The sequence below is a fragment of the Apus apus genome, chromosome 3 (assembly GCF_020740795.1).
Source record: "Apus apus isolate bApuApu2 chromosome 3, bApuApu2.pri.cur, whole genome shotgun sequence".
In the NCBI taxonomy this organism is placed as follows: Eukaryota; Metazoa; Chordata; class Aves; order Apodiformes; family Apodidae; genus Apus; species Apus apus.
In genome coordinates, this window is record NC_067284.1 from 13,802,896 (window position 1) to 13,814,610 (window position 11,715).

General features: G+C 42.2%; 2 protein-coding genes across 2 annotated transcripts in view; one reads left to right on the plus strand and one right to left on the minus strand.

Annotated features, from left to right (window-relative positions):
* Positions 1-6,023, plus strand: part of ME1 (malic enzyme 1) — a 173,622-nt gene extending 167,599 nt beyond the window's left edge. Inside the window, exons 13-14 of the mRNA XM_051613373.1 lie at positions 4,577-4,675; positions 5,669-6,023. Of these exons, the coding sequence (XP_051469333.1) occupies positions 4,577-4,675; positions 5,669-5,827 (258 nt within the window). The 3' untranslated portion in view covers positions 5,828-6,023. The remainder of the gene's footprint in view (positions 1-4,576; positions 4,676-5,668) is intronic.
* A 2,014-nt stretch (positions 6,024-8,037) lies between these two features.
* Positions 8,038-10,620, minus strand: RWDD2A (RWD domain containing 2A). Its single transcript, XM_051613385.1, has 2 exons — positions 10,423-10,620; positions 8,038-9,493 (listed from the first exon to the last, which is right to left on the minus strand). Exons 1-2 carry the CDS (start codon positions 10,618-10,620, stop codon positions 8,816-8,818), a joined length of 876 nt encoding a protein of 291 aa, XP_051469345.1. The 3' UTR covers positions 8,038-8,815.
* Positions 10,621-11,715: the final 1,095 nt, after the last annotated feature.

The following is an 11,715-nucleotide window of genomic DNA, read 5'->3' on the forward strand; positions in this document are numbered from 1 at the left end:
TCTTTCTTTTCTTGCATAGAAAGTCTCTATCAGTGGCAAGGCCAATGGATAGCTGCTTGACAAACAGCTGGAGTTAAAAGCATTCACATCTGGTCTCCTTACTTGTGTGAGAGGCTGTGTGTGACTGTGGCTTGGGTAAGCTGCAGCTGGTTCCTGAGCCAGGTGACAACTGATGGAGTTGAACTGATCTCAGAGGGAGTCTTTGCCAAAAGAGGTGTCAGGGGTGTGAAGGCTGGGCGGGCTGTGTGGGGCCTGAGCTGGAATTACAGTACAAAGCAAAGGCAAAAGTGCTTTTTGTTTTGTTTTCTTGGCTTTTTTTAAATGGAAGGGTAAATAGCAAAACAGTTTCATCTGGGTTTTAGAATAGTGGTTAGTGTTCTCCATTTGAAATGGAAGCACCCAAGATGCTGCAAAGTTTAAAGCACCAAAACTGTTTAGTTTAAGTAGAAGGACCTTCTCAGATTGCAGCAGTAGCTTACCTGGAAAAGGAAAGTATAAAAACTAAGCAGCCCAGGCTGCATGCCTGCACCTCCTGTCTTCTTGCTTTGCCACCTCTCCAGTTAAATCTGATAAAAGTCACAAATAGCTTATTGTAACTACAACAAATTCTACTTTCAGTGTTCTTTTCTTCCTGCCAAGTAAAATAGAATGTAACTTTGATTTTGGACAATAAATCTAAGGTACTGTAAGCTGTAATACCTCTTAATTGCAGACAATTGCTCTATGATGACAAGGGACATTACCTGTTCTTCTGAGTCCTACCAAACACAATAAAAGGAACAGAGAATTATGAACTAATGAAATATTCTTGGCAGATGTGACTTAAGTTACTCTGTAAATAATCCTGTTAAATCCTTTCATTATAGAGAACACATCCTCCAAAAATTAAAGTGCCCCCACTTGCTTTCTGCCACCTGTCCCATCTTGGCTACCTCTCCTTTAGGCTCTGCAATAAGGCTTAGCTAATTTCTCTATTAAGAACTTGAATTAATTAAAATGTAAAACATGAAAGTAGCCATACTAGGTTGGATCTAAGAGCCAAACATCCCAGTGTCTTCCTGTGAAAGGCATCGGTAGCAGAAGCTGAGGAAAAGAGGATAAACAAAGGGAAAATACAGAGCAATCCTTCTGATGAAATGGCTTCTCAGGTTCTAGCAGCCTGTGCTATATGGCCTTCCTGCACTGGAAGTTTTATCTGTGGATTTCTCTTTCGTAAATTACCCCAGTAGTTTTTGAAACATGTTACACATTTGAACATCTTTTGGCAATTAGTGTCACAATTTCGTTACGAGTTCTGTAGAAACTCTTCTCTTACGATTTCCTGCTGCCTGATGATTTGAGTTCCCTATAGAGCTCTGAGAAATGTTGTCTTTTGTGTTTTCTTTCAGTTTTCTCTTTTTTCTCCCAAGTCTATTTTACTATTTTTTGCACAAAAAATAACCTTTTGATCATCCTTGCTCTTCTTCATACCCTTCATGATTCTAACTCATTCTTGTTTGAAGTGGGTGGAGCAAAAATGTTCAAAGCAGTGCCACATTGCAGATTTATACCTTGGCATAATTGCATTTTCTGTGTTGCCTCATTTTCTTAAGAATTCCAAATGTTGATTCATCATTTTTTCGTCTGCCATTGAACTGATGTTCTCAAGGAGCATTTTTCAGAGACCACATGAAGAAGGTGCCGTTCCCTTTGAAAACACCCGGTTCTGTGGTTTTGCACAGTTTTTAATGCTGTTACAGGACTATGTCAGAAGGGATAGCATGGCAGCTGTATAGTTTGCTTTCTATCAAGCCCATCACAAAATAGAGGTTCTCTACTCCTGAACCTTTTTTCGGGGGTGCAATACACTACAGTTGCTGTTGATTTCTTCAGATTTCCTGCAGAGCCCTCTTGAACTGTTAACAGCAAAACTCTTGTGATGTAAACTCCTCTTTACACATTCAAATGCTTTTTTAAAATTTTATTTTATCAAAGGGCTGTGTTTCATTTTAAAAGAACTTCATTGTTACCATGGAAAGAAAACTAGATGTCATGTTTTCTTAGCTCCCCCTAGTGGGTTTTTATCTCTGCTATATTTCTCAATACCTGATTAAGATGTAAACACATAACTTTCCTTGACTTGTTGTACTCAACTAGAGTATAATCTATTGTTGCTCATGTTATCATTTCCATTCCAAATGAAAAAACTTACTACACCTACCAGGATGCTGGGTAGACAGCAGAAGAGAACATTGTTTCTCTTTAAACCTGGAGCTACTACAGTGTTTGCTTTTAAGTTCAAACTTTTTACCTACTTCTACCAGAAAGGACAAATTTGTGATAGTCAGGCTCCTCTTCTTATGCTGTCTGAGGTGACTGCAAGCAACGTATACAAGGTCCTGTTTCCCACATACAGCAGGAACTGCAGGAAGCAAGTTTTGCTCTGTTTCAAGTATCTTCCTAGCATGTTCCTAGAACACACTTCTTAGTTTCTCGTTGGGCCATTATTACCAGTTTCATTTCACAATGTTTGCTGGACTTTCCTGGTGTTATCAGGATCTCTTGATGGGTCATACATGGCTCCACCAGACTCTATCCAGACCAGTGTTTTCCTTCCATCCGCAGAGTCACATCACCCCTACAAGTCACATCACGCACTAGTATCCCCACACTTTTGGACCAGTCAGTGATTTGGTTCTAATTTTTTGTTACCTAAGCTATAATTGCATAAAATTGTGTCATATTTCCTGACGGGAACACTAGGGGTGTTTCTACATTACTCTTATTTTGCATCAGAATGCTCTTCTTGAGCACATCTCCCCGATGGTGTCCCTACATACTCCACCTTGATCCACAGTGCAGCACTGTCTTGGGAGGGAAAGGGGGCCTGGTTTCCTTTTGGATGACACTAAACAGAAGGGTCCATGCTCCAGGAGCAAGCCGAATGTACTAAATATCAATGGAAAGTGCTTATAAACTGTAACAGATTTAAGAAGCATGAGCTTGTACTGTACAAAGAACCTCCTTTTCTTGTGCCTGTTACGTGTTCCCAGCTGTTCAAATGGCAAGTGACACCCTCCTCCCTGCTCCCCCCGCCCTCCTTCCCCTCCTTCCTCCTTTCCCCCCTCGAGCAATTTCCTTTCTGCCCCAAAGCAAGCTGAAGGTATTTGAAATTTGGACTCTGCTGATGCAAATCCTTCTTAATTGTTTTTTTTAATTATTTGTTTTGAGAATTGCAGTAGAGAGTGTTAGGGAAGGTAGCTATTAAAAACTGCATATAAGGTCAGACTGTTTTTAATGTATGAATTTTGTACTTGGTTTGCTTAGAAGACAGTTAGATCTGGTTCTAACTAGCAGCTCCCTAGAAGGTACAAAGGTGGACAGTTAAAGAAATTAAACCTTCAAGTCCACCAAAGAGATTACAAAGTAGAAAACAGGTTAGCAAACTGGCATTTGCTGATTCTCAGGCTCAGCAAATGCCAATCTGGATCACCCTGAAAACCTATTTTCTATTTCAGATCCCCAAATGACAAAGAAATTTTAGCTAATGGTAGCAGAAACATCACTAGACCCGAAGGCAGTCCCAAGACCTTTTGCTTCTTAAAAGGCATTTGTTGCATGGTAGAGGAAGTTCATTAAGTAAGCCCCCAAGCAGACAGTGCAAGCAGTGCCTCTCCTCACTGTGTATAGAATGTCCTCACACCTCATGGTAAGAGAAGGATTTTCAAGTAACTAGTAAAAAACCAACTTCTCCAGCTTGCTATGCCTTTGTGACATGTTCGTTGCTGGACATGACAACATTTCCAGTCTTCCTAGAAAGACCAAGCAAGTGTGTTCAGGCCATAGAGGAGACGCTGCTCTCAGATGTGCATCAGAACTTTTTGTATTGTTCCTTGTTTCCCCTGGTCAGTCTGGTGAAAAATCAAACAAAGAGCTAAATAATTTCATTAGGTACTTGGTATGGTTGAGATGACAGACCCACTGCAGGCTTCAAGTGGAGCAGCCAGCCTTTTTCTAGCAGCACTGTTTTTTCTGTCCCAGCAACCCAGAATTTAGCATTAGATCTTCTATTGCTGCATCTGACTGCAGTGATCAGCAGGGCTTTAAAGTCTTATTTTACTTTGTTCTGTGGTTGTCTTACTTGCTTTTATGGTCTTATACAGGCCAGATGTGTGAGCTGGACACACAACAAGCCTGCTCAGCCACTAGTCATTTTTCTCTGGACAGGATGGCCTGAAAACTGTTAGAAAAAGAACAGGTGCTTCTTTAGTTTTAGAAGACTTTGGCCCCACTACAACTGATAGCTGGAATTTATATCTCACAGTGAACTATTTGCTAGTTTATGTATGTCAGGGATTTATTCAAGACTTGAATAAGTGTTGTCTGAGTGAGAAAAAGGTGTAACTCCCTAAGTATCTAGCTCTTGTGTAGCTACTGCTAATGATAAGGCTGGTTGTGAAAAACACTGCCTAGGTGGCTTAAGCACTGTCTTTGTGGTTTTCCAAAGCCAAACTGTTTCTTTGCTTATGGTTAGATCTCTCTCAGCTAAAGCTACAGCTGCATCTTCAAGTTAAACATGTCTGCTTTATTATTCTAGGTAATAGCTCAGCAAGTTTCAGAGGAGAATTTACAGGAAGGTCGTCTGTACCCTCCATTAGTCACTATCCAGCAGGTGTCACTGAAAATTGCTGTGAGGGTAAGTCATTTCAGTCTTTGGTGGCTTCGTTTTTTCCAACACCCTCTACATAATTAAGCTTTTTATTTGATCACCTAACACACCTTCCTATGAGTTGAAGTTGGTTACAGCAATCTTGGACAAGTAGCACTTTGAAAATTGAATTCATAAATGAGAGCTAAGGAGAGCAGGAAGGAGACCACCTTCCTTTTTTTTCAGAGTTGCCTTTTGCCAGGTACACTTTGAAGCAGATCTTGCCAAGAGCGCAGCTGCGTCAAACCGCTCTGTCCAGCTCCTTTTGGGTCTCTGATCAGTGTCCAGTCAAAAGATACACATTTCCCAAGCAGGTGCTCTTCAGACGTGAGGGGCTACTCTGATGTGTTGAGTGGGCTCCAGCCCCTTCTAAACATCGTTTTTGTTGCAGCTGTACTTGTGATGCATAATTGATTCACCTAGGTATGGTCTGGGTGAGAAAAAACAAGGAAATATTCAAATTTCCCCCAGGCACTGCTGGAATTGAACCTTCACACTGTGCAGGAGTGAGTTTATCTTTGAGAAATACATTCTAAAAAACTGTAGCAAATTAACTTCTTTCATATGCAGGCAGCATGGAGCTTTGAACAAATCCCACTTCTCTTACAGTGCTTTGGAGAAGGTGGCAAACCAGGTAACCTGGTAACCTGGTGATGTAAAAGCAGAAATTGTGCTTGGGGTTGTGGAATATTTTAACTACTGCTGTACCAATACAAGCTAAAATATTCTTGGACAAGCACTCTATTGGGAACAGCAAAGACACATCATCCTGTTGGGAAGTAGCATGGTTCACACTCACTGACATGCAAACATCATCCTGCTCCTGGTCTTATTTGCTGTATACTGGCCCAACCAGTGTGAATATATGACCATCAGCACCTGAGAAGATCAAGTTTTGTCTTGAATTTGAACTTTTAAATCCTGTTAAATGTACTCAAATAGTTTATTGGCACTAATTAGGATTTTAATGCATCTTTCCAGATCGCAGAAGAAGCCTACAGGAATAACACTGCCTCCACCTACCCTCAGCCCAAGGACCTAGAAGCCTTCATCCGCTCCCAGATGTACAGTACTGATTATAGCAGCTTTGTGGCTGACTCCTATACCTGGCCTGAAGAAGCCATGAAAGTGAAACTGTAAATATTTAATGAAGAATGAACAAACCAGCAGCAGTTAAAAATCATTAAAATATTCAGAACATTTCTGCCTAGGACGCCTAAGAATAGCTAATTTTTTAAGATGCAGAAAACTTTTTCTAAATTGTAATATTTGGTTAGAAACTCAGATCAAGAAATATTAACTCTACATCAGAAAATAAAAATTAATCTGAGAAATATGTTTGTGTTGTTTTTTGATTGAGATATCCTGCACTATAGTTCGATAGATCTTTTGTTATAAAACTAAGTGGTTATATCTTGAATTGAGAGTTTTGTCTCGGAGAAATTAAGCAGACAAATGGTACCATGAAAAACTAAGAAATGCATGTGACGATGGCTTAATGCATTACAGGTCACAGTGCAATTTGCATAAATTGCCAAGCTATTATTTAAAGGGACCCAAAACTTTTAACAACAGTAAGGTTAGAATGTTTTCCACCTTATTGGCCTTATTGGTCACTCTTGTGTGTGGTAATGAAAACTTTATAATGAGAACTGAACCTGCAGACCCCTTTGTTCACATCTAATTAGAATACTTTAACATTCCTGAAGTCCAGTAAGAGATTAAAGACTCACTGCCCCACCAAAATAACTGCTGTGCTGATACACTGCAGTTGTTTGGCCTGAAGTTCATGGAAGTGCTTGGACTCCACATTCTTGATGAAAAGGGAGTATCAAAATATTACGTATAGGCTTCTTTTTGACTAAGAATTTTCTTACAAACATCAGTTGTCTGCCTAGCAGTAGGGTTTTTCCTGTATTAAACCTAATTAATTCCTGTAGTATTTGAGGCCAATGTATTTTTAAGCACACATCCTATGTGATATATTTGTAACAAACTCCCAAATCACCCAGCTGAGGTCTACTAGGTGAACAATTATTATAGAGATGAGAGTATATAATATCAGGGAAACACACATTTTATTAATTGTTTGATATTTAATGAATATTTAACTCAGGTTCTTCAGTATGGTCTTTAAAATAATTTTTACAAATGTATTGATAATTCAGCATGCTGAATATGTTCATCTACAGACTAATTTCAACTAAGATATAGTTCTACTTTTTTTTTGCCTATTCTCATCTGTCTACCATTTATCAAAAGTGGTATCTGGCAGTGACCCTTATTCTACAAAAAAGTTACTCTGTCTGCAAACCTCACTGGAAGTATCCAGGAACAGTGCTGATGACCTGTATTATTCTGGATTCATAATTAGCATTTCCAGAAATAAAAGTCCTGAGTCTGTGCTTTTCCTTAGGAAGATGCAGAATTGGATCATATTATTGTGGTTTCCTCCTTTAGAAAAAAAATGAACTAAGCTTGTGCTCAGAATAAAGCTTTAGACGGCTCTAAATCCAGATGGTTTGACCATCCTCCTGCACAGCCTCTGGCCTATGCCAGTGTTGCCTTTCCCATCTCCTTCTGGTTGAAATCTCAGGGAGAAGGCCTATTTCTAAACTGGTTTGTTTTGCTGCTTCAAATAAAAATTTTGGAATCTCAACTAACACATGAATGTTCTAAAAAGAACCCTGAAGAATTATTAGTTGTTACAGAATTACCACTCCAAGAAAAATATAATATACTTTCTGGACAATTCTGGAAACAAAATGTATTTGAACATTTTTTCTGCCATCATGCTAGAGAGATTATCTCTACAAACCAGAAATTAGCTTTATTTGTGCAGCCCCTCAGCTCTGCCACAGCTGCAGAATTCTCAAAGAGGTGCTTTCTCCCTTGTAGTGTAACAGGGACCTGTGAATGTGCTTTCGGACAAAGTTATGATCATATAAATAATACAATTACCACAGTGAAGGCAGGTACATTCAACATCATTCTGAGCAACCAGAAATACTGCTCTGTATTTCAGTATATTACTATTGTAAGTATTAAAGCATTTCCTTGTGCTTTATTTGAAATAACAGCTGTTATTTTCTAGTCATCAGCTGAGGGTACTGGCACAGTGTCTGAACAGCTGCTGTTGGAATGGCCTGGTTTTCAGATTCCAACAGCCAAACCTCTACAGCTCAACACTATGACTACTTTTAATGTTGTGGTGCTCCATGACAAAGAGGAGGGTGGCAAGTTGGTGGTCCTTTAAGACACAGCTCCTGGGGACTGTTCAGTAGTGTCCTTCATCTACATATTGTATTGGAGCCATTTATATATGATAATGCATTGTAAACTGTAACTGAATGGTGATTCACTAAACTTGGCACACTACCCTGTAGGAAAGCACTGCCTAATGAGCCATTAATATCATTTCCTTCCGCAAGGTGCTGGAAAATTGTCTCTCAGTACTAATTAGACAGAAAAAACATTAGTAAAATTATATGTATTTTTATTCAATATAAATAGTTTTTTCATTTTTCTGTATTACCCACAGCATGTAAGGGGATGGGTGATGTGGGGTTCTGCCTCCTGGCCCCCCTGCCCTTCATTTAAAACAAAACTTGGTTCCGTGGTTGGACTCAAGCCTTTGCATTGCATGGATTAGTGGAATGAAGTGAGAGCAGATGCTTCAGTAGAAGACATTGCACACAGCCAGTCACTAATGTAGTGGTGAGATTTCCTTTTGTATTGGAAACATGTTACTCTGTGGCTTCAGCTACTCTGGCATCCCACAGTGGCAGGTAGGAGTTCGCTACAGGTCTGCACTGCAGCTCCATAACCAGCAGCACATGGAGATGAGGAGACAGGAGTGTGTCATTCAGGATACCGGGATTTCTACCACCTTGTGAGCGCTCTGAGGCCTGACTTACAGTAAAAAATGCAAATTTTAGGGTCTCAGAAAGTAAGTAAACACCTCTCAAAAATATGTGGCAAGTAAGAACAGCAGCTAAGATTAACTATTTGAACCATTCTTCTCATATGTTAAACAATTCCCCTTTTCACAAGAGCTGTAAGGCACAATATTTCAATGTTCACATCACCTCTTGCTGTCCAAAATCGGATTTCCTTACACAGCTTCTTTTATTTGTCTGCAAGTTTGCCTTCAACACCAAATAAAATCTGAAAAATATGTCCACTTTGATGTTGTTTCAGGAATTCCAGGAACTGGCCAAGGTCCATGTGATAGTCATTCCTCAGGCCATAATCACCATGTGCCTGAAACTGTAGGTCTTCAAAACCATGAAAAAGACGAAGATTATTGATACTTCCCTCTGTTTCTATATTCTCCACATGCTTGCATGAAATATGCTTCCATTTGGGATACCTAATATCATGCCAGAACTCTTCACAGTTTTCTCGGTGTCCCTCCACACAGATGACACCAGGTTTCCCTGTTAGGCAGAAGCCAGTCAGATTTAACTTCTTTGCACAGTCAAAAATCTTTTTCCTCAGTTCCTGCCTGTAAATGTGATGGCTGTAGATCCACATGCGGTGCAAGGTTTCTTTAACTACAACTTCTTTTGAAACACTTTCAGAAGACACCTTACTGCTCTCCAGGTAAGGCAGGCTGTTGTCCTTCACCCATTGCACAGCTTCATAGATACACAGTTCACCTGAACCCAAAGAACTGATGTAAGAAGCAAGACCAGTGTTGAGCTGCAGCTGTTGCTGTCTGTGCAGTGCATCTGATCTTGCAAAAAGCTGAGGAGCTATGTGAGGATACCTATGAGGCAGCACTACCTGCAGTTCCACTTTTACCTTAAAAATAAGCACACACACACAAAAAAAGAAAATTAATGCTGCAGCTACTGAAAGACATGCTAGACTCTTCTTCCTTGACAAAGGCAGATTATGAGATGTAATTAAGACTGCAACATCCTAAAGACTGGAATCACTTCTTCCATTTTCCTTTTGTCTGCTTTTTTCCTTTTCTTGCACCATGCTGGGACTTTCCCAACATAGCTAATGTCATCCTCTGCTGTTTACAGAAATAATCCTATGGCAGGTACACAGATTACACCTGAAAGGAGGTACACACACTCTAGGGACACTTCTATGGCACATCCTCAGGACATGCTCAGCATTTCTACAGCCATAACCTACCACCCCATCAGAGCCAAGGGGCAAGTGGGTTTTGAGAATCTTGTCCCTTACCAAATGCATATCTCATCAGTGAACTCAGCCCAGTTGCTAGATCTACCCCAGGAAAACAAGGCCAAGATTTATACAAAGTGGTGTTTATGATTGTACATATTGCATATAGAGGCATTATGATTGTTTTAAGCAAGTATTCACCCTAACAGAGGAAGCATTAAAAAAGATTTACAGGCATTTTAGGCCAGAAAAACCTCTAGATTATTTCACCTGATCTCCTACAAACCACAGGCTGTTGAATTTCTCTTGATTATTCCTACAGTGTCTTAAAATGAAGCACCTCAGTTCTTTGGAAGCTGAACCCTGCCTCTGGTCCAAGAGCAGGAGGGAATTCAGGTGCCTTTCTTGCCCAAATCAAGTTAAGATTCAAATAACTAAAAGCAAGAGTTTTTTGTTACTCTTGACTTCTGAAACAGCAAACATAAACCGAGGGGAGAGGGAGTTTCCACCTTTCTTTCAGTGCAGTTTTTAAGTGTCTGCACTAGGAATAAACAAAACCACACACATAAACACATCCAGGTGGAATTTCTCACCTTTGCCTCCCCTACATCAACAGCAATGGAACATTCAAGCTGTGGGGGCAGAGCTCCATCAGGGTTCCGCAGGTAGCGCTGCATGCAGGGCACAGCATCCTCATCCAGATTTATTTCACCTTTCTTGGGAAACATTGAAAGGAGCATTTCCATTTCCAGCAGCTGGAGCTCCAGGCACTCTTGTACTGTGACAGCCATGGCACTGCCCTCTCCTACAGCACCTGGAACAAGATGCCTGTAGTCAAACTGCGGGCTGTAACACACAGGAAGGTTTAGCACCATCCTGTGCAATAGAACAAGCCAGCCTCTACTGGGAAATCCCACTACTTTTAAGGACAGAATTAGTCAAGGCAGGTGATTCTCCCCCTCTGCTCCACTCTCATGTGACACCACCTGGAATACTGTGTCAGGTTCTGGAGCCCCCAACACAAGAGGGACATGGAGCTATTGAAGCAAGTCCAGAGGAGGACCATCAAGATGATCAGAGGGCTGAAGCACCTCTCCTGTGAAGGCAGGGTGAGAGAGTTGCGGGTTTTCAGCCTGGAGAAGGTTCCAGGGAAACTTCATAGCAGCCTTCCAGTACCTGAAGGGACTACAGGAAAGCTGGGGAGGGGCTTTTACAAGGGCTTGTAGTGATAAGTCAAGGGGTAATGGTTTTAAGCTGAAAGAGGGAAGATTTAGGCTAGACATTAGGAAGTAATTCTTCACTATGAGGGTGGTGAGACCCTGGCACAGGTTGCCCAAAGTTGTGGATGCTGCATCCCTGGAAGTGCTCAAGGCCAGGCTGGAGCACTCTGAGCAACCTGGCCTAGTGGGAGGTGTCCCTGCCCAGGCAGGGGGGCTGGAACTCGATGATCTTTAAGGTCCCTCCCAACCCAACCCATTCTACGATTAAGTATGAGCGGGTACACAGCGCTAAGCGGGGGGAGGGGAGGGGACGCGGATCCGCCGCCAGCGCCGGGCCCCGCATGCGGACCGGGAGCCTCACCTGCGCCGCGGGCCGGAGGGGAGGGCAGGGCAGGAAGGGCAGGAAGGGAGGGAAGGGAGGGAAGGGAAGGGGACCCTTCTCTTCCCAGGAGCTCGGGCACGCGCCGCGGCCGTTCAACCGCCGCTGCGCGCGGCGGGCGGGCGGGAGGCGCATGCGCGGCGGGCGGGGCGGGCCGGGCCGCGCCCCTGCGCCCCGCTGCGGCCCCGGAGCACCGGGGGGGGGCGGCGGGAGGAAGGGCTGGCGCAGGGGGAGGGCGGCGGGAAGGGCCGGAGCCGCGGGGGGAGCCTGCGGGGCGGCGGAGCCTG